The sequence below is a fragment of the Saccopteryx leptura genome, chromosome 1 (assembly GCF_036850995.1).
Source record: "Saccopteryx leptura isolate mSacLep1 chromosome 1, mSacLep1_pri_phased_curated, whole genome shotgun sequence".
NCBI classification, from domain to species: domain Eukaryota; kingdom Metazoa; phylum Chordata; class Mammalia; order Chiroptera; family Emballonuridae; genus Saccopteryx; species Saccopteryx leptura.
Window position 1 is genome coordinate 244128645 of NC_089503.1, and position 24168 is coordinate 244152812.

Sequence of the window (24168 nt, forward strand, 5' to 3'; positions counted from 1 at the left end):
CAAAACTAAGTAAAACAATGAATTGACGCTACTCTCTCTGTTTTTCTCTCTCTCAAATCAATGGAAAAAAATTTTTCTTCATTAAAAAGCAAAACAAAACCAGAATTGGGTGAAAAAGCAGCACAGGGCTTCTCCCCAGCATGAAGGCCAACGGCGCAAACACTCTTACAAGAGTCACATGCCCTCTGTGGCCCCTATTTGAGAAGAGAAATACAGCTCCAGAAGGATGTGAACTTCCTAAGGTCACAGGCACTTTCGGAACATTCCATTTCAGATTGTGCTTACCTTCCTTAGGTGAATTAGCATAAATGGTCTTGGGACATATGGATAGTGCCTGGACGAGGCCAGTCTAGGATGTGGGTGCCTACACTGTGGGCCCACAAGGGGCACAGCTGGCCTGCAAGCTGTGGGTGTCTGGAATGGGGAGGACCAAGAAGTTGTTCACTTGCCTGACCTTCTCCACCTACACCTAGATCAGAGCTGGGGGAGCCCTGGTAGAGCTCCTAGGCCAGGAAACCCATAGGTCCTTGAGGATCTCAGGCTTCAGCTGGGGAGGCAGGATGGTAGGGAACATTCCTGGCTTAGTCTACTCAGTAACCCCAACCTCCTCCCCCAAGACCCAGGTCTAGTAAGGCTGTTAGCCAAGAACTCCCCAGCCTGACCAGGCGGTGGTGCAGTGGATAGAGCATCGGACTGGTATGTGGAAAGCCCAGGTTCAAAACTCTGAGTTCACCAGCTTGAGCACGGGCTCATCCGGCCTGAATAGGCTCACCAGCTTGAGCATGGGGTCACTAGCTTGACCCCAAGGTTGCTGCCTTGAGCAAGGTGTCACTCGCTCTGCTGTAGACCCCCCCCACCCCTGGTCAAGGCACATATGAGAAAGCAATCAATGAACAATTAAGGCGCCACAACTGATGCTTCTCATCTCTCTCCCTTCCTGTCTGTTCCTAGCTGTTCCTCTCTCTGACTCTCTGTCAAAAAAAAAAGAACACCACAGTCCTGCCCGACAGAGGTGGCACTACAAAGTCAGCCACTCAGAGCCTTCCTAGGGATTTTCCAGTGCAGCTAGAAGCGGTAGCTTCACCTTCAGAGGGCCGACCCTTGGGATGTGATTGGTCCAGAAATAGGTACCTGACTCCAGCCAGCCATTCACAGCCTGCCTGGGGATTCTCCACATGGAGACAAAGGCTAGCCCTTTCCTGGGGAGGGACAGGACCTGGGTCATCATCAGCCCCAGTTGCCCAGGCCACCTATAAGCTGATTAGAAAGATGAACGCCTTCTAGAAAGGCAGATAAAATACCGGACATCTAGTGAAATCGGGTTTTTTGTTTGTTTGTTTTTTAAGTGAGAGAGAGACAGACACAAACAGACAAGAAGGAAAAGAAATGAAAAACATCAACTCATAGTTGTGGCACTTTAGTTGTTCATTGGTTGCTTTCTCATATGTGCCTTGATGGGTGGGCGGGGGGCCTCCAACTGAGCCAGTGACCCCTTGCTCAAGTCAGTGACCTTGGGCTTCAAGCCAGTGACTTTAGTCTCAAGCCAGTGACCATGGGGTTCATGTCTATGATCCCATGCTCAAGCTGGCAACCCCGCACTCAAGCTGGTGAGCCAATGCTCAAGCCGATGAGCCCGTGCTCAAGCTGGCGACCTCGGGGTTTTGAACCTGGGTTCTCTATATCCAAGGTTGACACTCTATCCACTGTGCTACCACCTGGTCAGGAAAATTGGAATTTCTAATAAGCAACAAGTAATCTTTAGTGTTGGTATTGATGGGACACACATAGCAAAAACTTATGTGTTTATGTGAAACTTAAATTTCACTGGATGGCTATGTTTTCATTTGCTAAATCTGGCCACTTTAGCGACACTGAAACTCCTAAGGCCAGCTCCATCTCCGACCCGGTCCACTCTGGTTCTTCTTCCTGAGCCTGGTTCTGCCCACCTAGGAGGCAAAAATAAGGAGCATGTTGCCCACATCGACCCCGCACAAAGCCACAGTCTGCACAGGCTGCAGGGGTTAAAGAGTCTGCTGGTAGCCCCTGGTCAGACCTGCTATGGCCTGAGAGGCAACTCCTACAATCAGTGGCCCAAGGGGAACAGCCTGAGTGCACAGCCTGGGGAAGGGCGGCCAAGCCTTGGTCAGCCAGGCTGTGACTGCCCAGAGAAGTGCCTAGAGCCAAAGCCGCGGCTCAACCAGAACTTTCTTTGCACCAAGATCCTTATCACTGCCCAACATCCCAGTTTCTGAGCCTGTCAGGTCCTCATAAGCTGTTCAGGTACAGCTTACATCCTGGCCCTCAACTGGCTTCCTGGGTCACCACAAAAGGGATGTAGCAGGAACACACATTTCTGTCCTAGGCTACCCACTCAATGCACATTCTGACCTAGGAATTGTATTCCAGAAAGGGGTGGGGGGTGAGTAGGGGAATCCATAGGGGGAAGTAAACATGAAGTGCTATTTATAGCAGCAGAAAATTGGAACCACCCCAAAGGCCCAACACTATAGAAATATTTAAGCAAATTATGAGATGCTGAGAAGGAAGAATCCTGTGTTATAACAATGGCAAGTTCGTGCTTTGAGCTTGAGAAACAGGTACAATGGAACCCCAGGAACAAACACGTTGCCACTCACGGGATGGCACAGAGGGACAGTGAAGGCGACAGAGGTGCAACAGGAAGGTATCAGCTGTGACAACTTGAGTGGAAGTCGGAGAGCTTCAAAAGAAAGGAGAGAGGAGGCTGGACCAGCTCATGGTGGAGCCTGGACCCTGCTGAAGGCCCTGCTGGATCTCAGCCAGGCTTGAGCTACAGGCAGTATCTCAAATCAGTGCTGACTCACTGCCTGCCCAGTGTTCAAGACCAATTCTAAGTTCACATTCCGTGTTCTGCCATGTTAGGACACCATATGGGCATAGATGGGCGTGGAGGGAATTTGGGTTCCAAGTCCTCCCAGCTCTTTCTGATGCTCCAGTTATGAGCCTAGTGCCTCCTGATGGTTCCCAGGAACCTGAGATCTGCCTGACCTGTAGCCCATTTCCTAGCTCTTCTTAATCCTGAGCACCCAGCCTTTTACCCATTCCTGCTGATTCCTAGCCTGTTCTCAGCATCAAGCATCTCACCTGTTCTTCTCCCAGCCCCCAGAAGCTCCAGTCTCCCCACCATAGTTTTTCTTCCTACAATGGAAGAAGAGCTCCACTTTCACCTAGGAAAGGAGGTACTATGTCTGACCCACTGGAGAATTCTGGACCCTTCTCTTCCTGGGGCTGCTTGTGGCTCTGTGACATTAGAGTCCGGCCTACACCCGTGGTAGTTTTGTTACTTAGGATACTTATTTCAGTTGTCAAAACCTGGGAGCAGGCCCTGGCTGGTTGGCTCAGTGGTAGAGCGTCGGCCTGGCGTGCAGGAGTCCCGGGTTCGATTACCGGCCAGGGCACACAGGAGAAGCGCCCATCTGCTTCTCCACCCCTCCCCCTCTCCTTCCTCTGTCTCTCTCTTCCCCTCCCGCAGCCAAGGCTCCATTGGAGCAAAGATGGCCCGGGCGCTGGGGATGGCTCATGGCCTCTGCCTCAGGCGCTAGAGTGGCTCTGGTCCCAACAGAGCAACGCCCCAGATGGGCAGAGCATCGCCCCCTGGTGGGCATGCCGGGTGGATCCTGGTTGGGCACATGCGGGAGTCTGTCTGACTGCCTCCCTGTTTCCAACTTCAGAAAAATACAAAAAATAAATAAATAAATAAAAAATGTTAAATTAAATATAAAAAACAAAACAAAACAAAAAAACAACCTGGGAGCAACCAAAATGCCCTTAGAAAGTGATGGATAAACTGTGGTCCATCCAGACTACAGGATGTCACTCTGCACTGAAAAGAATTAGCTACTGCCTGACCAGGCCGTGGCACAGTGGATAGAGCATCAGACTGGGACACAGGAGACCCAGGTTCGAAACCCCGAGGTCGCCAGCTTGAGAGCGGGATCATCTGGTTTAAGCAAGGCTTGCCAGCTTGAGCTCAAGGTTGCTGGCTCAAGCAAGGGTTCACTCAGTCTGCTGTAGCCACCCCCCCCCCCAATCAAAGCACATATGAGAAAGCAATCGATGAACAACTATGGTGCCACAAAGAAGAATTGACGTTTCTCATCTATCTTCCTTCCTGTCTGTCCCTACTTGTCTTTCTGTCACACACAAAAAAGAATTAGCTACTGAGCCTGACCAGGCAGTGGCACAGTGCATAGTGTCAGACTGGGACACAGAGGACCCAGGTTTGAAACTCAGAGGTTACCAGCTTGAGCATGGGATCATATCTTGAGCATGGGATCATAGACATGAACCCATAGTTTCTGGCTGGAGCCCAAAGGTCGCTGGCTTGAAGCCCAAGGTCGCTGGTTTGAGCAAGGGGTCATTCTGCTGTAGGTCCCCCACCCCCCCGTCAAGGCACATATGAGAAAGCAATCAATGAACTAAGGTGTCGCACGAAGAATTGATGTTTCTCATCTCTCTCCCTTCCTGTCAGTCTGTCCCTCTCTGTCAAAATAAAAAAAAAAAAAAAACAAAGAAAAAAGAAAAAAAAAGGAATTAGCTATCGTGTCATGAAAAGACATGGGGGAACCTTAAAGGCATATTACTGAGTGAAGGAAGTCAATCTGAAAAGCCTGCATACTGTATGATCCCAACTCTAGGACATTCTGAAAAAGGCAAATCTGTGGAGACAAGGAAAAGGTGCCAGGGTAGGAGAGGGACATACAGGCAGAGCACAGAGGGTTTCAGGACAGTGACACTACTCTGCAGACACTGTAACAGTAGATACATGTCATTATACATTTGGTGTTCAATACCAAAAGAGAATTCTGATGTCCACTGTGGAATAATAATGCATCAATCAGTATTGGCTCCTCTGTTGTAACAACATAGCTCACTCATTAACCAACACTGAAACAGGGAATGTGGGAACTTTCTGTATAATTTTCCTATAAATCTAAAACCACTTAAGAAATAAGTCTAGGCCCTGGCCGGTTGGCTCAGCTGTAGAGCGTCGGCCTGGCGTGTGGGGGACCTGGGTTCGAGTCCCGGCCAGGGCACATAGGAGAATCGCCCATTTGCTTCTCCACCCCCCCCTTCCTCTCTGTCTCTCTCTTACCCTCCCGCAGCCAAGGCTCCATTGGAGCAAGGATGGCCCGGGCGCTGGGGATGGCTCCTTGGCCTCTGCCCCAGGGGCTAGAGTGGCTCTGGTCGCGGCAAAGCGAGGCCCTGGAGGGGCAGAGCATCGCCCCATGGTGGGTGTGCCGGGTGGATCCCGGTCAGGCGCATGCGGGAGTCTGTCTGACTGTCTCTCCCCGTTTCCAGCTTCAGAAAAAAAAAGGAAAAAAAAAAAGAAAGAAATAAGTCTAGCCTGACCAGGCAGTGGCACAGTAGATAGAGCATCGGACTGGGATGCGGAAGACCCAGGTTTGAGACCCCGAGGTCGCCAGCTTGAGTGAGAGCTCATCTGGTTTGAGCAAAAAAAAAAGCTCACCAGCTTGGACCCAAGGTCGCTGGCTTGAGCAAGGGGTTAGTTGGTCTGCTGAAGGCCCACGGTCAAGGCACATATGAGAAAGCAATCAATGAGCAACTAAGGAGCTGCAACAAAAAACTGATGATTGCCTGACCTGTGGTGGTGCAGTGGATAAAGTGACGACCTGGAAATGCTAAGGTCGCTGGTTCGAAACCCTGGGCTTGCCTGGTCAAGGCACATATGGGAGTTGATGCTTCCAGCTCCTCCCCCTATCTCTCTCTCTGTCTCTCTCTCCCTCTCTGTCTCTCTCTCTCCTCTCTAAAAATGAATAAATAAAATAAATAAATTAAAAAAAAAAATTTGGATTAAAAAAAAAACAAAAAAAACACTGATGATTGATGCATCTCATCTCTCTCTGTTCCTGTCTGTCTGTCCCTCTCTATCCCTCTCTCTAACTCTCTCTTTGTCTCTGTAAAAAAAAAAAGAAAAAGAAATGAGTCTCTTGCCTGACCAGGCGGTGGTGCAGTGGATAGAGTGTCGGCCTGGGATGCAGAGGACCTATGTTTAAAACCCTGAGGTGACCAGCTTGAGCTTGGGGTTGCCGGCTTGAGCATGGAATCATCAACATGACCCCATGGTCGCTGGCTTGAGCCCAAAGACAACTGGCTTGAGCCTGGGGTCACTGGTTCAGCTGGAGCCCCCTCCCCCCTAGTCAGGGCACCTATGAGAAGTAATCAACAAACTAAAGTGCTGCAACTACAAGTTGATGCTTCTCATCTTCCTTCCTCTCTCTCTCTTTCCCTCTCTCTAAAAAAAAAAAAAGTCTGTTAAATTACAAAGAAAAAATATTGAAGAAAAATAAACAGCCATGACCCACTGCAGGGGTCCCAGTCCTGCAGGTGAAGGCAGCAGCCAGGCCCCAAGTGGCTCCCCAAGTGCCAGTCATGACCTTTGTAAAAAAGTAAACCTAGTGGCTCGTGGTTAAAAAAATTGGTGGCAGCTAGGATTCCCTCGTGGGCAGCATCCCACTCCAAGGCTGACCCAGGGGTGGGGGGTGCGGGAAGACTTACCTGGACACTGGACCCGCACAGTGGGCTCGGCAGGGGGCGTGGGCTGTACAGGACACTGCCAGCTGGTGGGGCCTCATGCTGTGGGAACTCCCCATCCATGGCGGGCCCCACTGACAGCATCAGGCAACACCTTGACTGGGGCCACAGGGGCGTCTATCTGGGCTTCTTGCTCCGAGGTGGAGGCATCATGACCTAGGGAGAGACAAGACTGGTCACCCTCTGACCCTAATAGGCAAAGATTTCCCCCAGATCCCTGAGGACAAAGGACAGTAGGCATGGGACAGGTAGGCCAGGTGAACACAGAGGGAGTGGGTCAAGGTTCCCTCTCAGGCTCTGCCTCAGCAATAGGACCCCATGGTCCATTCACCATACCAGCCACACACCCTGACTGCCCCACTTCAATGGGGGAGGGGGGAATGTGAGCTGAAGCTCCCAAACACCCTTTCCCCAGCAGCTATTCTGGGGATACAACCCTCACTTGGCCTCCATGCTCCAAATCCACAGGAGGCCCCCCCTACTGCCCTGGGCCCCTCCTGGGGACATTGGTTCTGGACCTTCAGGAGGGCTGCCGACCCCGCCTCATTCCCTCCCTGCTGGTTACAGCAGTGTCTCAGGCCACCTGGTCCACTGAGTAACAAATAATGTGGCCCCAAAGGAGCCATGAGCTATGGGATCCTCGGTGTGAGGAGCATCCCCTGGGCACCTGGCTTTGTGACTGGTACATCTGGCTAGGAGGCAGAGTCCAATTGTCCAACACCTCTGAGTTGAGGGCGCCCACCCAGGCCACAGGCCAGCCCTGCCCCTCTGCAGCCAGGAGAGGTATCTGGGGGAGTCAGGGCCAATCTGAACCAGGAAGAGTCCCTAGACCTGGTTTGGGGTAAAGACACACAGCGTTCCCACTGAGAATGTCCTCATTCTCCAGGACCAGCGTAACTGGCCAGGAAAAGCCACAGGGTGACTCCAACCCCCCATGATTTTAATCTACCCTGTGCCCTGTGACTGAGCACCCTCATCTTGGGCCCCATCCTCACTAAACAGGGACCCCAGGTTTGCCAGCACGCTCCTCCAGGAGGAGGCCACGCCAGAACTTTAATCACCCAGGGAGGCAGGAAGGGGAGGCAGCCACCACTCCCAGCCAAGCCCTGAGTGAAGAAATCCTCAGGACTTCCAGTAATCACAGTCGCAAGAGCTGCTTGTGCAATCCTGCGGGGTAATGGGGGGGGGCCTTCACTCTGAGCCCTGCTGGCCGTGCACCCCTCATCCTATGGCCCAGCTCCAGCCTCCGCCTGTCTGCTCAGGCCTTCAAGCTTATGCCTGATGATGGGACAACCCTTCCCACGCCCCCACAAAGGCCTGGACTCTTGGAAATGCTGGTCACCTCCTAAATGCACCCCATAGGTTCCAGCAGGACAGACCTGATGAGAAGGCCTAGAAGCTGCAAGTGGAGACCCTGGGGTCAACCACGATGAGCACAAAGCTACTGTGGTCTTGGCTGGTCCTTATAAAAATTTTGGGATCAGGCAGACAGGTCAAAGATTTGAATGGTTAGATAATTAAACAGCTCATGGCACCTTAGCTCCTAGAGCCTCCATTTGTTTATTTGTTTATCTGGAGAATGAGTTTGGTCAGGGCTTTGTGGACAAGGCTCCTCAAGCCTTTAGCAGACTGCTACCTTCACTGAGGTCCCAGGAAGTGCCTCAATTCAGGAACACCCCTTGAGGAAGGTCTACTCCCAGCACCTGGGACAGAAGGCAGATGCAAACCACCTCTATGCAATGAGGAAAGCTCATGGAGCTGACTGCAGGCTCACTCTCATCCCTTCTCTGTAGCAAATGCTCAGAACAGAATGTGTTCCCCTGCCTGAGACCCTCCCCACCACAACTCCCCCTTGCGGCAGCTACATCCTAAATAAAGCCGACCTTGCCTGACCAGGCAGTGGCTCAGTGGATAGAGCATCAAACTGGGATGTAGAGGACACAGGTTCAAAACCCCAAGGTTGCTGGCTTGAGCACAGGCTCATCTGGTTTGAGCAAGGCTCACCAGCTTGAGCACAAGGTCGCTGGCTTGAGCAAAGGGTCACTCAGTCTGCTGTAGTCCCCCCCTTCCCAGTCAAGGCACATATGAGAAAGCCATCAATGAACAACTAAGGTGCCTCAATAAAGAATTGATGCTTCTCGTCTCTCTCCCTTACTGTCTGTCCCTATCTCTCCCTCTCTCTGTCTCTCTGTCACAAAATAAATAAATAAGCAAGCTGACCCTGTCCCACACAGGGTACTTCTAGGATCTGAGGCTACAGAGCCTGGCTGCTTTTTTGGAAAGCACCATCCAGAGCCTGTGAACAGGCATGGGGCAGAATCCTGAGCTATCCTTGGGGTACACTGTGCCCAGAGTACCCCCACCAGCAGGTCCATCCCCACACTCAACCCTCGTCCATGTCCCTCTGGCCTGCACAGCCCCTCCTGCCCCCTCCAGAGCCCCAGAAGCCCCTGTCCCAGGAACCACAGTTGGCCTGGCCATGTCCACAAACCCCCTATGGAGCATGTTCTGAGTGGCAGCCCCAGAAGGCCCAGTTAGGTATTTTGTCTTTACCTGCAGGCCAGCCATCACATTCCTTTAGAGAAAGTGGTTTGTCTACCACCGCGGAGGGCTGCAGATTCCTCTGGAAGCTAAAACCCAGAGGGCTGAGGTTGAGGAAGCTAAGACTGTGGAGCATGTGCATCCTCTCTGTGAAGACATGCGGGAGGAGGAGAGGCTGTGCCTTGGAAGCCAGGGTTAGGGCCCACGGATCACAGTAGATGGGAGTATGAAGTAGTATGTCTGCTTGGACGTCAACAGTTTCCCAAACCATTAAATACAGTTGCTACAGATCTAGTAATTCTGCTCCTAGGTGTTCACCTAGGAAAAAGGAAGACTCTTGACCTGTAGTGGCGCAGTGGATAAAGCGTCGACCTGGAAATGCTGAGGTCGCCGGTTCAAAACCCTGGGCTTGCCTGGTCAAGGCACATATGGGAGTTGATGCTTCCAGCTCCTCCCCCTTCTTTCTCTCTGTCTCTCTGTCTCTCTCCCTCTCTCTCCTCTCTAAAAATGAATTAAAAAAATTAAAAAAAAAAAATACTTGTAAAAAAAAACAAACAGATCAAAAAATAAAAAAAAGATACGAGCTTCAACTCAGTCCATATTTAAAAAAAAAAAAAAAAAAAAAAAAAAGAAAAAGGAAGACTCGTGTCCACATAAAACCTGTACCTGATGTCCACAGCAGCATAATTAAAACAGCCAAAAAGCGGAAACAACTAAAGGGTCCACCAGCTAATGAATGAACAAACATGCCCATCCACACACTAAAAAAAGCAATTTTCGCCTGACCTGTGGTGGCGCAGTGGGTAAAAGCGTCGACCTGGAACACTGAGGTCGCCAGTTCAAAACCCCAGGCTTGCCTGGTCAAGGCACATATGGGAGTTGATGCTTCCTGCTCCTCCCTCTGTTCTTTCTATCTCTTTCCTCTCTCTGTCTCTTTCTCTCTCTGTGTCTCCTCTCTCTAAAAAGATGAATAAAGTGTAAAATAAATAAATTGTAAAAAAAAAAAAAAATTAAAAAAAAAAAGCAATTTTCTTTTTCTTTCTCCTTTTTTTAATTTTATTTTGGGAGTATGTTTATTAAAGCTGAGGACAGTGAAACAAGGAGGGACTTACGATATATGAAGCAACAGGAGAAAGAACAGGTACGGTTACTTTGGCTCTCTAGAAATGTTATAGGAAAAATTGAGTCTAGGCAGGGCTGCTTTGGCTCACTGAAAAATCAGAGGAAAGAGGGCCTTGAAGACAGGTTCGCGGGGTGAACCTGGGACAAGCTGCCACTGCCCGCTGCTTCCCTGGTTGCAAGTCTCATGGGGACCCTTTGAGTTTAGGAGATGCATGCCTGAGAAGGAAAAAGGCATGGGTGTGCTCCTGGGAAGGACAGCATTAGAACAGCAATTTTCATGGCACACTAGTATGCCGCAAGAATTTCATTTATTTATTTATTTATCTATTTATTTTTGAGAAAGACAGGAAAGAGAGATGGGAACATGGAGCTGCTCTTGTATGTGCCTTGACCAGGGAATCAAACCAGCCACTTCCATGCTCTGCGATGATGCTCCAACTGAGCTATCCAGCCAGGGCTTAATATCTTTTTAATTTTCAGAGACAGAGAGAGGAAGGCAGAGAAGCACTCATCCATTGCTCCACTCAGTTGTGCACTCATTAGGGGCTTCCTGTGTGTGTCCTGACCAGGGACTGAACCTGCAACCTACCTTGTTGTTTCAGTAAGATGCTCTTAAATGACTGAGCTAACTGGCCAGGGCCAAGAATTTTTAAAACATGCAAAACCTGACTATTTATTCAAAGGTATTGATCTCTTTTTTCTTAAATTGTCAAAAAAAATGACAACAGCCAACACAACACTAACCGTCCAGTGTGAATGAATCAAAAGTATACCCATTTTGTCAGATTGACAAAAATTTATTTTTTGGTATGCCACAGAATTTTAGTAATTAATTTTATGTGTGCCATGAGATGAAAAAATTCGCTGTACTAGAATATTACTCAGCCATGAAAAGAAGTAAAACACTGTTACTCACAACAACATGGATGAACCTTAAACACATGATGGTCAGTGAGAAGCCAGACACAAAAGGCTACACAGTCTGTGATTCCATTTATGCGAAATGTCTAGAACAGGGAAACCCACAGAGACAGGAAGTGGGTTAGTGGGTGCCAGGGTGTGTGGGACAGAAGGCTGGGAAGAAGGGAGGGACACTATGCTCACTACCATCCTCACTCCTGCAGAGGCCACCCTTATGGTGCCCCCTTCCTCTAACAGCCAGGTGCCCTGGTGCCTCCACGGCCTCAGGCTTCTTGCTCTCTGTCCCCCAAACACAACCTGTACCATCCCCTCACATTCTGGCCTCTGCTGACTGCCCTTCAGTCCTAAGCTCTGGACCCTGCCCCAGCCCCTGAGCTCCAGAGTGTGAACATGTCATGTGCCAGATGGGGTATACCCGAGGCACAGTGCAGGATCTTGGGCACAAAGGTCAGAGTCAGATGGGTGTGCAGTGGGCCCAGTGAGTATTTTTAGAGTGAGTCTCATGACGAAAGAAGAGTGGGTGCTCCTAGCAAATAGGGGCCTACAGTCACCATTATGGTTTATGTTCACAAGATTTCCTTTTGAGATCAGGTTTTCAAATAAGTCATCACAGAAGACAAAGATCAAGGAATTAGTGGCCTGGACAGGACCATTGGAGGTGAAAGGTTTGGTACAGCTTTACCCCCAGGACAGGTCACAGGTCTCACCCCACACTGAGCTCTCTGCTAGCTTGGCCCCCAAACACTCTGAGCTGGCTGCCTGGACCCTCATCTGGACCCTGCGGGCTCATTACCTCTTCACATCCTTCAAAGCTAGAACAAAGCTGTCACCTTGGCGTGGCATCAGTGGGCAGCAGGGATCTGCTGGCCTCCCACAGGGTACAGGACAGCAGCTATTCTAGCCATCTCTCTCTGTCTCCAGGTGAAGGGCCCTGGAGTCCAGACAGGGGTGGAACGGGGCTGGCTAGGGCTTCATGAGGCTCAGCTATTAGGGCAGAAGCCCTGACATGAGGCTTAGCTGGGCCTGACTTGGCTGACCAAGATGGTCTGGGAAGGAGGGCTGTCTGAAAAGTCCACAGAGCCGGATATGGGCAGCCCTTCCTCACCTCACAGGTCAGGGCCAGTCTAGAGTCAGTCTCTAGTGAGAGACTTAGGAAGGGAAAGGAGTACGTATATCCTGGAGAGGTTGCTCTGTTCCTAAAACGAAATGCTGGGCAGAGACGGGCAGCTGCGGGCAGAGAAGTCAAGCCAACGGAGCTCAGTATGGGTAAGACCCAGCAGCCTATCTTGGGGGCACCAGCTCTACACTAAGGTCCTGCCTGGGCTTAGGGGCACAGCTCAGTTCTTGAAGGGCACCCAAGGGGGCACTTGCCCCTGGACAGCCACCTCCATGGGTGGAACTAGATCCAAGGATAAAAGAAAGTTGTGAGGGCAGGGTCTTGAGGGACATGGCAGCTCTGGCTCTCTTCTTTCCAAAAGCCTTGGTAACCTATTGCTCTCCTACTGACCAATGAGGCCAGGGGGTACTCAGGTGGGATGCATGGGGACAAGACAGCAAAGGGGGAACACAGGGCCAGGGTGAGATCCCCAGGCCCAAGTGCCAACAGGGGGATGGATGCCAGCTGAGGACAATGGGGAACTGGGAATTTGGGAAGAAAAGTGGTTCAGGGGAATATAGGAGAATAGAGAAGGTATGCTAAAGTGACCAGTGACCCCCCAAACTTTACATCCACTGGGAACCTGTGAATGGGTCCTCATTAGGAAATTGGGTCTTTGTAGATGAAATAGTTAGAATGGGGTCATGCTGAATCAGAGTGGGCCTAATACAAACTGTTATCTTGTCCTCCTCCCCAGATCTGGACACATACAAATGGGAGAAAAGCCATGTGAAGACAGAGGTGAAGACTGGAGTGATGTGGCCACAAGCCAAGGGATGCCTAGAGCACTCAGAAGCTGGAAGAGGCAGGAAAGGCCCTCTACTATGGCCTTCAGTGTGAGCCTGACCCTGCTTCACCTTGATTGGACTTCTGGTTTCCAGAACTGGGAGAACACAAATCTCTCAGTTTCAGCTTCTAATGTATAGTCAGTACAGCTGTGCCAAGATACTTGGACAGGAGCAGGAGGCAAACCCCAGCTGGAGCCACCCTGACCCTCAGCCTGAATCCCTGTGATGCCTGGAGACCAGGGCCAGGCTGGCACCAAACATGTAACCTCAAATTTCTACAAAGCCCCCAAGAAGTATCTGGAAATCAGCAGCCCAGAGATGCCAAACATGGCAGGGCCCCATGTGGGGCATGAATTGGGAGCTCAATCATCTGAGATAAGGATGGGGTAGGCCACTTGGAAGCCCCATCTGAGAGTGTAGGTGGCCAAGGGTCAAACTTCCAGTTCTGCACTCAATGTGGTAAAAGATGGTCTGCAGGCCGTGGCCAGACAGGTCGGTTGGTTAGAGTGTTGACCTGATATGCCACGGTTCCAGGTTCAATCCCTGGTCAGGGCACATACAAGAATCAACCAATGACTGTATAAATAAATGGAAAAACAGGCACTGGCCGGTTGGCTCAGTGATAGAGCGTCGGCCTGGTGTGCAGGAGTCCCGGGTTTGATTCCGGGCCAGGGCACACAGGAGAAGCACCCATCTGCTTCTCCACCCCTCCCCCTCTCCTTCCTCTCTGTCTCTCTCTTCCCCTCCTGCAGCCGAGGCTCCACTGGAGCAAAGTTGGCCCGGGCACTGAGGATGGCTCTGTGGCCTCTGCCTCAGGCGCTAGAATGGCTCTGGTTGCAGCAGAGCGACGCCCCAGATGGGCAGAGCACCGCCCCCTGGTGGGCATGCCGGGTGGATCCCGGTCGGATGCATGAGGGAGTCTGTCTGACTGCCTCCCCATTTCCAACTTCAGAAAAATACAAAAACAAAAACAAAAAAAACCCAAAAAAACCCCTGGGCTTGCCTGACCAGGCGGTGCGCAGTGGATAGAGCGTCGGACTGGGATGCAGAGGAACCAGGTTTGAGACCCTGAGGTCGCCAGCTTGAGCACAGGCTCATCTGGTTCAAGCAAAAGCTCACCAGCTTAGACCCAAGGTCTCTGGCTTGAGCAAGGGGTTACTCGGTCTGCTGAAGGCCCGCGGTCAAGGCACATATGAGAAAGCAATCAATGAACAACTAAGGTGTGGCAACGAAAAACTGATGACTGATGCTTCTCATCTCTCTCCATTCCTGTCTGTCACTTTCTCTAACTCTCTCTCTGTCTCTGTAAAAAAAACAACAACCAAAAACAAACAAACAAACAAAAAACCCTGGTCTTGCCTGGTCAGGGCACATATGAGATTAAATGCTTCCTGTTTCTCACCCCATTCTCTCTCTCTCTCTCTCTCTCTCTCTCTAAAAATGAATAAATAAAAACTAAAAAAAACAAACAAACCCAAAAAACACACAAATGCAGATCTGCCTCACCTGTGGTGGCACAGTGGCTAAAGTGTCGACCTGGAACACTGATGTAGTCAGTTCAAAATCCTGGGCTTGTCCAGTCAAGCCGTATACAAGAAGGAACTATGAGTTGATGCTTCCTGCTCACCCCCTCCCTTTCTCTCTCTCTCCTCTCTCTAAAATCAATAAATGAAAACTTAAAAAATATAATAAGAACACACAAAGTTATACAGCCTTCAGAAGGCCGAGCATCTTCTATGTGGGTGTCCTCTTCTGGAAAGTGCCTGCTCAGGTCTTGTGCTTATTTGTGGTCTTTAAAAAGCTTTAGACACACTAAGCTTATGTTTTTCTCTGACTCCTAGGTCTTCTTTCCCTGAGCGAATGTTGAACCAAATCCTCCTAATTTCCTGATCTTTTGACACCAACTTGTGCAATCTCTCTGGTTTCCATGTGAGGGCTGGATCGTCCCTCCTGGTACTTGTTACTCTCCCTATTTGACGTGTGGCAGATCTCCCAAACCAACCCGTCAGAGAGCCCCAAGCAGGAAAGCAGCTGGTGCTGCCCACAACCAGGTCACACAGTCCTAGGTCAGTGGCCTAAGCAGTCAGCATCCTCCTCAGGCTCCTTCTATCCAGCATGGTGCCAAGAACATCATGCAGGCCCTTTGCCCCAGCCTGAAGGGCATCAATGTCCTGCAGGAAGGGAAGGCCCTTCCTTGCTTTGGGCTGGGCTAGACCCTGTGCCCACTCTGGGAAATAAGCAGACCTCCAAATCATAGTAGCAAGAACACCAAGACCTGCCAACAGAACCTAGACCCATTTCTCCTGCTTTGACAAATGACCACAAACTTGGCAGCTTAAAATGGCATAGTGGGCCCTCCCACAGTTCTGTGGGCTGAAAATTCAGGCCAGCCCACCACCTTGGCCTTGGAGCTCCCAAACCACCCGTACACTGCGCCCTCTGGGGAGAAGCTATTTCTTTTTCTTTTTTTATTTTGTGTGTATGTGTATGTGTGACAGAGACAGAGAGAGAGACACAGAGAGAGGGACAGATAGGGACAGACAGAAGGGAGAGGTGAGAAGCATCAATTCTTTGTTGGAGCACCTTAGTTGTTCATTGATTGCTTTCTCATATGTGCCTTGACCAGGAAGCTACAACAGACTGAGTGACCCCTTGCTCAAGCCAGTGACCTCAGGGTTTTTGTTTGTTTGTATTTTTCTGAAGTTGGAAACGGGGAGGCAGTCAGACAGACTCCCGCATGCGCCCGACCGGGATCCACCCAGCATGCCCACCAGGGGGCGATGCTCTGCCCATCTGGGGCGTCGCTCTGCTGCAACCAGAGCCATTCTAGCACCTGAGTCAGAGGCCACAGAGCCATCCCCAGTGCCCGGGCCAACTTTGCTCCAATGGAGCCTAGGCTGGGCTGCGGGAGGGGAAGAGAGAGACAGAGAGGAAGGAGAGGGGGAGGGGTGGAGAAGCAGATGGGTGCTTCTCCTGTGTGCCCTGGCTGGGAATCGAAGCCGGGACTCCTGCACGCCAGGCCGACGCTCTACCACTGAGCCAACCGGCCAGGGCCGACCTCAGGGTTTTGAAGCTGGGTCCTCTGTGTCCCAGTCCGATGCTCTATCCACTGCGCCGTCACCTGGGCAGCCAGGAGAAGCTATTTCTGAGCTCATACAACTGCTGGCAGGACTGGATCTTGACTTCTAGAGGCCGCCTGCCCGTGTTCCCGTCATGTTCTGCCCATCTTCACAGCTAGCAGTAACATGCATGTCTCCTCAAACTTCTAGTATCTCACTTCCCTTCAGCCTCAAGTAGAAAAAGTTCTTACAAGGAACCTGTGATGACACTAGGCCTCCTGGGAATCCATGATCACTACCATCTCAGGATTCTCAACTTAATCCCATCTGCAAAACCCCTCTACCACATGAGGTGACATGTCCACAGGTCCTGGAACCAGGACAGGGATGGGTCTGGGGCTGTTACTGAGATAGTAACAGCTGGTGAATGGACTACTAGGCAGCAAGGCCCCCAGCCCCAGTCAGTGACAGGCTATGGGGATGCAAGCCATGCTCCCCATAGATCTCTGGAGTAGCAAAGCCCAACCCTCTCTCTGGGGCACCTTCCTCCAGATTCTCATGGTGCTGAGAGCAAAGCTGCTCAGCTCGTTAACATTTAGCACCCCCCAGCTGTCCCTGACAGCTCCCACATACACCTAGGGTCTCATTCACCCTGAGTCCCCCTAAAGCAGTGGGCCAAGTTCCCAAGGGCCAGAATCTGATGAAAAACCTCCCAAAATGCCACTGGCCAGGCCAGCTCACGTATTCACTGGTGACATCAAGAGAGGTTCCCATGCCCTGAGTCACTAGCACCAAGCTCAGACTCACCCTGGGCCAGCTGGGGGTGAGAATGGACTTTATACCCCCACTTCACAGCTTCTAGGGTAGAACTATACCCCCAAACCACCAAGACCACTCTGGACCCTGCAGCAAGCCCTGCTGAGAGGTCTGGCCATACAGACCTGGCCACAGAAAAAAAACAAGGTCATGAGGGGTTCTGAGCGCAACTTCCCCTCCTGACACCTGTACTGTCCCACTCCCCAGGTGTGAGCCTTTCCTTGGTTTACCTCATGTGCAGAAGAAGGAGTCTTCTTACTATCCCAGACCCAGAGCCATGGGCTGCAGGTCACGAGTGAGAGAGGACACTCCTGCCGTCTGTGGGCTATCTCTGCTGCAGAGACTGCAGGTGAGTCAGGGCCATAAAAATTTACTGCCCCTTGGGACCCCAGCTGGACCCCTCCTTCTTCCCGCTATCCCAACTTCCTGTGTCAGCAACCTTTCAACCTTGGAGTGGACTCCCAGGAAATGGGTGACAGCTTTCTAGGCTTGGACGCATTGCTTCCAGAACCTGGGAGCAAAAGAATCGAGGCCTCTTTCAGTTTCATTTGAGATTTACCCTAAGGGGATGGAGACCAATATGACGGGACTCTGGGGGCCTGCTCTACATGACAATTGAGAAGGGTGCAACATGGCTGGAGGTTATTGCCTGAGCATGTTCTGGAAGTCAAGGGAACCCTATGTCTAGTACATAGCCTGGAGAGGTTCCTGCTGCAGGTGACAGGCTCAGAAGAGACTTCAGAAACATCAGAGATTGCAAGTGGGCCTTTTCTTTTTTTTTTTTTTGCAAGTGGGCCTTTTCTTAACAGCCTCCTTGGCTTCTCTGGGCTGTGTCTCCTGTCGTCCATCCTGGGAACACTCTTTATGCACTGTGGTCAGCACAGGAGGAGGGAACCCCCCACAAACTAACCCAGGAAGAGTTACATATAAATGGGTGAATTTGGGTGAGCACTCGGCATGACTCTGAGTTTACTATCCTCCCTGCTTTCACCTGACCTCAGTGGGGAGGGGAAGTTCCAGTCAACCAGGAAAACCTACAGGAGGCCAGGGAAGTGCCAGCCCCCAGACCACCGCTTCACACCAAGTCAGCTTCAAAAAGGAGCTGCTCTCAGGACCCCCTACCCCTAGATCTCCATCCACTCATGTTCCAACCAAGGAGACCCTGCACCAGGAGACCAGATCCCCTAGGAGCACCTCTTATAGGATGCACTGGTCAGGGGCAGAGCGGGGGCTTAACCCTAACCCTAACATTCTACAAAATGGGAGATGACACCTCCTCTGCCCTCTCCATGGGGCCGAGGGAAGATGCCTGACAAACCACCCAGTGCCCACATGTGAGCTGGCAGTGAGGAGTCACTCAGACCACTCCCAGAGCCCACCCACCCCGTGGCCACAGCATGTGGGCATTGGAGGGGTGATAACAGGCCCTGCTTTTCATTTTTTAACACTTTGTTTAAAGAAGACACAATTCACATGCGGGAATTGTGACACAATTCACATCACTTCACCCATTACAGTGCATACCTCAGTGGTTTCTAGTACATTCACAGGGTTGTACAACCAACATCATTATCTTTTTTTTATGTGTTTTTTAAAGATTTTATTTATTGATTTTAGAGAGAGAAAGGCAGAGAAGAGGAAGGAACAGGAAGCACCAACTGGCAGTTGCTTCTCATATATGCCTTGACTGGGCAAGCCCAGGGTCTTGAACTGGCAACCTCAGCCTTCCAGGTCGACACCTTATCCACTGCACCACCACAGGTCAGGCCAGCATCACTATCTAGTTTCAGAACATTCCATCACCCCAAAAAAGAAGCCTCATCCCCATCCACAGTTACCCCATCCTTTTCCTAGTCCCTGACAACCATGAACCTACTTCCTGTCTATGTGGATTTGCCTACTCTGAATAGTCACTTAAATGAGATCACTCATTGTATGATCTTTTGTGTCTGGCTTCTCACTGAGCATCATTCCGAAGGTTCATCCAGATTTTAGAACATTAGTAAAAGGTCTTGCCTCTGCTACCCCAGTGGTTCTGGTAGTCCCAGGACAGATGATGGAGCCCCAGCAGCAAAAACCACAGTTCATCCCCTTGCCAGGTAACTCAGTTGGTACCTCAGATGGCAGGTATCTCAGATGGTTAGAGTGTCATCCTGATACACCAAGGTTGTGGTTTGATTCCCAGTCAGGGCACGTAAAAAAATCAACCAATGGCCTGACCAGGTGGTGGCACAATGGATAGAGCGTCAGTCTGGGATGCAGAGGACCCAAACTTGAAACCTCGAGGTTGCTGGCTTGAGTGCAGGGTCAATGGCTTGAGTGTGGGGTCACAGACAAGACCTCATGGTCACTGGCTTGAGCAAGGGATCACTGGCTTAGCTGAAGCCCCTCAGTCAAGGCACATATGAGAAAACAATCACTGAACAACTAAGGGGCCACAATGAAGATTTGATGCTTCCCATCTCTTCCTTCCTGCCTGTCTGTCCCTGTCTGTCTCTCTCTCTAAAAAAAATAATAAAAAAAAACAACAACCAATGAACGCATAAATAAGTAAAACAAGTCAATGTTTCTCTGTCTCTCTCTCTTTTCCTTTTCTTCACTAAAATGAAGGAAGGAAGGAAGGAAGGAAGGAAGGAAGGAAGGAAGGAAGGAAGGAAAGAAGGAAGGGAGGAAGGGAGGAAGGGAGGGAGGGAGGGAGGGAGGGAGGGAGGGAGGGAGGACAGGTCAAGCCTTCACCTGAGTTACCTGCCTGCCAGCAGGGCAGCCAAACCTCCCAGCAAGAGAAGCAGGAGACCTCAGGGCAGTTGTCACCATCAGCAGGACAATAAAAGAAGTTTGCTTTCCGTCTCAGCCCTTCTCAGGCCACTCTTGTGGGACTGACTTGCCAGTGGCAGGAGGAAGAGGGTAGTCCCAAAGGACAGGCACTGGGGATTCCACTCAGGAGAGAGGAGCCCCAGGGACACCAACACTTGAAGTCACACCTGAGCACAGGCAGAAGGGGAAGATGGGGTCAAGCAGTACCCATGCCAGGCCTAGACTAGGTCTGGATGACCACATTCTCTGGCTACACCCAGTGGCCTGCCATGCCCAGTTTCCCTGCAGTTTGACCACACTACTCTGTGCCGAGAAAAAAGAGGCTGGAGATGTGCCAAGCCTGTCTACTACAAACTGCACACACACAACACATGCATGCATACTCACACATGACATACATGGTCATGTACCCTCTCAAATGTACACATGTAATTCACATGCACTCACACACATGAAAGCCCACTTACATATATATAACACAACAGACAGTCGTAGACATACATGCACTCATGAACACAACACACATGCTCACGCACAACATGCACATAGGTTCACATGTACTCGTGTGTACATGCATGTACCACACACATCTTCAAACAAAACCTTCACTTGTACACTTATGCACAGACACACATGCAGACCCTGGGACTGTGTTGGCACCATAGGAAGCTGCCTCTGCATTTAGCAGTGTCAGCCTTGTGCTTTGTTTACACTCTGAAATTGTGACCCCCGCCATGCTAGCAGTAAAGATTTCATCAAGCAGAGGCCATCGTAGGGGGGGAGGCAGCCTCTGGTGACTGGACACAGTTGCCTCTTTATTCCTGAGCAAGCTCACTCACATGGCCAGAGCCCTGTGCTGGGTCAGCGTTTCCGGCCAGCCGGACAGGATGGGCATCGGAGACTTTGCTAGAACTGAGCTGGGCCCGCCCAGATTGGTCACACCCTGGTGGGGGACAAGAGTGTGGACTTTAGGGGTCTGGTTGCAGTTCCCTCCAGGTGGGGCCAGTGACTGGCCCAAGGTCACACAGCTGGAGAACTATAACCCTGGGCTGCCCCAACCTCTCCCTGCCCACCTGTGGCCAGCCTCACCAGCATCAACTTCAAAACCAATTGCCTCCCCTGGAAAGTCACTCATCTGACCCCAGGGCTCCCCCACCCCTCTGCCAGAGCACAGATGTCTACACACACACACTAGAAGGAGGTGTGAACAGATATCTCCGCAGAAATTCAAGAACTAAACAAAAGCGCCCTCATGCCTTCTGAAACCCCAGAGCACCTTCCCCTAGGTCCTGGCACTGCTTTGTCCTTGCAGACAGTGTCTTGCACTCAGGGAGCTCCTTAGGCCACCTGCCTGTGTCTCTCCCACCGTAGGGGACTCTGGGCCCCTCCCCTCTCCTGCCCTTCCCCGGCCAACCCACCCAGCAGCCCAGACTTCACACTCAGTGTTCTCCACAAGGACTTGAGGTAGATGACACTAAGGTGACAGTGGCCCCAAGCAGATAGCCCTGAGCAGCCATCACCCACTTCTGGGACCTCCCCTGGGAAAATCCAGGGTGCTTGGAAAAAAGGACACACATGGGCTGGCCAATGGGGCCCCAGGTCAGTCTCAGGCTCAAAGAAAGCACCATTCCTCTGCTCAGGGGGTCCACAGGACATACTGCCTCCCAGCAACCAGACACTCAGTGCTCAAGGCAGAGAAAAATCACTGCAGGGTCAGTTTCAGCCCTGGACTACCCAGGTTGGAAGGAAGGGCCAGCTTCACATCTATTGACTGAGACCAGCCTCTGACCCATCTCTGGTGTTTCAATGCCTATGTTAGGCAGCCTTTCTTTCCTCCAGCGTCTGAAGACCCCAGGGCTCTAGCCCTTTTTTCCTTGAACCTTTCCGAAGCACCTACAAGACAGACTCATCCTGCCCTGCAGCAGGTAGGCAGGTTCCCAACTAAACTCAGTCCAACACCAGCTCTCTTTTCACACCCTGAAACTACCCCCTACCAAAGTGCCAGCAAGTTTTATCACAGCCAGCTTCCAGCACTCTCCTGTACTAAGTGCAAACAGAGGGCACTAAACCTAGTGGGGGTGAGGGGTGGGGTGGGGGGGTGGACCAGCAGGACATCAGAGCAGGTGGGTTTAAGGCATATTCCAGGAAACAGAAGCAGGGATTGCCCCAGACACACCTCTACTCAGTTCTTTTTCCCTTTGTAGAAGCTTAATAATGTTATGCAGAGAGACAGACACCCACCCACCGCTTCCCTGGCTGCTGCCTCGCTGCCCACGCCCAGTCTCTGCAGGCCCCACCAGCCTCCTGTTCTGGAGTTCTGGGCTGCTGGAAAGAAGCTCTGATAGGCAGGACCTGCCTGGCAGCCTTACTTTCCCCATCCACCCACACAAACTGCTCCTCTGCTCATCTCTGGGGTGGGGGACATCTCTGCACCCCCACCCACCCACCCACCCCTGTCTCTCCTTGGCTGCCAGGTTTCACTGCCAGTTCTGGGTGACACTCCCACCTCATCAAGCTCTGCCAGGTCAACTGATACTAGCAAAGAAGGCCCTATCCCAAAGCCAAGGGTGTCTGCCCTTCTTGGAGCGCTGGGGACAGGAGCCAGAAAAGGAGGGGTCCTCGGGAGAGGGACACTGAGGAAAAACGTGAAGGAAACCCCAAGGAGTCTGGGGTCAGTAGTCACCAAGATGGGAGAGCTCAAGGGCCCCCCAGAAAGAGAGGGGCTAGGTCACGGAGGTTGAGGGTCACAAGGAGGAAGGGGTCACGGAATCGCGGAGGAGCGGTCAGAAGGTCAGAAGGTGGGGTATCACAATGTTCGCCGATAAATGCGAAGTCAAGGGTCGCCAAAGAAGTAAAGTTCAGGGTCAGCAAGAAGTGCGGGGTAGGGGGTCACCAAAAAGGAAGAGATCAGGGAATCACCGATGAGCTGGGTAGGAGCTCGCTACGGAGGCGCGTCGGACAGGGGTCACAGAGCAGCGCATGGTCGGGGGTCGCCAGGAAGGGCGGGGACAAGCAGCCGCGCTCCCCCCGCCCGCGGCCCTGGAATCCCGGAAACCCGGCCCGGCATGCCCGGGCCCACGCGGGCTAGGGAGCGAGGCTTCGACCGAGCTAGGGTGGCGGAGTCAGGGCGGGGGTCTGGCCGGCCGCGCCTCACCTCGTACCCGGGTCCGGCCGCCTCCGTTTCTCTGAGAACGCCGCGGCGGCACTCACTTCCGGGTTTCAGGCGCCATCTTGGGGACCTCGCGCACTTCCGGCCATGCCGCGGGGCGGGGCCTCTGGTGGGCGGACCGTGGGCGTGGTGCCGACCTTGGCTCTTGAGCCGGGTGAGGGGCTGGGACTTCTGGGCTCTGGATTTGAATTCTAACCCCGCCACCTACTGATGAGACCCTGGCACGTAGCTTATCTTTGGGAGTCTCAGTTTCCTTCTCTACAACCTGAGTATAGAACCAACCACTCTGACCTCCAGGCGTTTGCACGGGCTGTGCCCTCCCCTGATGCACTCTCACCCCGACCTTAAACCACTGGGGTTCTTGTACAACCCAGATCTTGCCTCTAAAGCCCACTCCTCAGAGACTTCCTTACAACCTTCTGAAGCGTCCCCTGGCCACACAGTCATGCTCCCTCACTTGATTGTCTCCCCACCAATAGTAATTGGCTCATTAATCTGTCTTCCTACCCGAATAGGCCTTCTAGGACCCTGGAACCCCCAACATGGAGCCTGGCACTTGCTGGACAGGGGCGGTGGCGGGGTGGGGTGGGGTGGGGGCTAGAAAGTCCCAGGGGCCCTCCGGAGCCTTCCCAGATAGAGAGCCGATTTCTCTTGTGTGGAGTGCTGGGCCACGGGGACCTGAGTGGCTCCCTGTTGGCTCCCTTCCCATTAGGGCTTCCAGAGGCCTGATACAGACAGGACTTTTGGCACTGCCAGGAAGAAGGTGGAGCCAGGCTCTGGCAGGGAATGCAGTTTTCCTGTCTTGAGTCCACTGGACCCGCCATGAGGTGGGCTGACCAGTTCAGGCAGATCTAGTGCAGGAGGCACAACTCCCTCCCGGACTGGGTTATCAGCAATGAAGGTGCTGCCTCCCTTTCCCTGGACCCACCTCACCACCAGCCAGTCCAGTCCAACACCCTGATATTACAAGTCACCTCTCCATGTGCTTGTTTATTCATTCAGTGAAGTGTGTGAGTGTGTGTGTGTGTGTGTGTGTGTGTGTGTGTGTGTGTGACAGAAACATAGGGACAGACAGAAAGGGAGAGAGATAAGAAGCATCAATTCTTCATTGTGGCACCTTAGTTGTTCATTGATTGCTTTCTCATATGTGCCTTGATGGGGTGGGGGCTACCGCAGAGTGAGTGACCC

The 24168-nt window shown here is 51.8% G+C and overlaps 1 protein-coding gene across 2 annotated transcripts in view; it reads right to left on the bottom strand.

Annotated features, from left to right (window-relative positions):
* Positions 1-23182, bottom strand: part of SBNO2 (strawberry notch homolog 2) — a 64173-nt gene extending 40991 nt beyond the window's left edge. The window contains exons 1-2 of one of the 2 annotated variants that reach the window (XM_066342024.1): positions 22966-23182; positions 6559-6750 (exon numbers count right to left, since the gene is read on the bottom strand). In XM_066342024.1, the coding sequence (XP_066198121.1) occupies positions 6559-6678 (120 nt within the window). In that variant the 5' untranslated portion in view covers positions 6679-6750; positions 22966-23182. The remainder of the gene's footprint in view (positions 1-6558; positions 6751-22965) is intronic. The other variant, XM_066342031.1, reaches the window with a different exon arrangement.
* Positions 23183-24168: the final 986 nt, after the last annotated feature.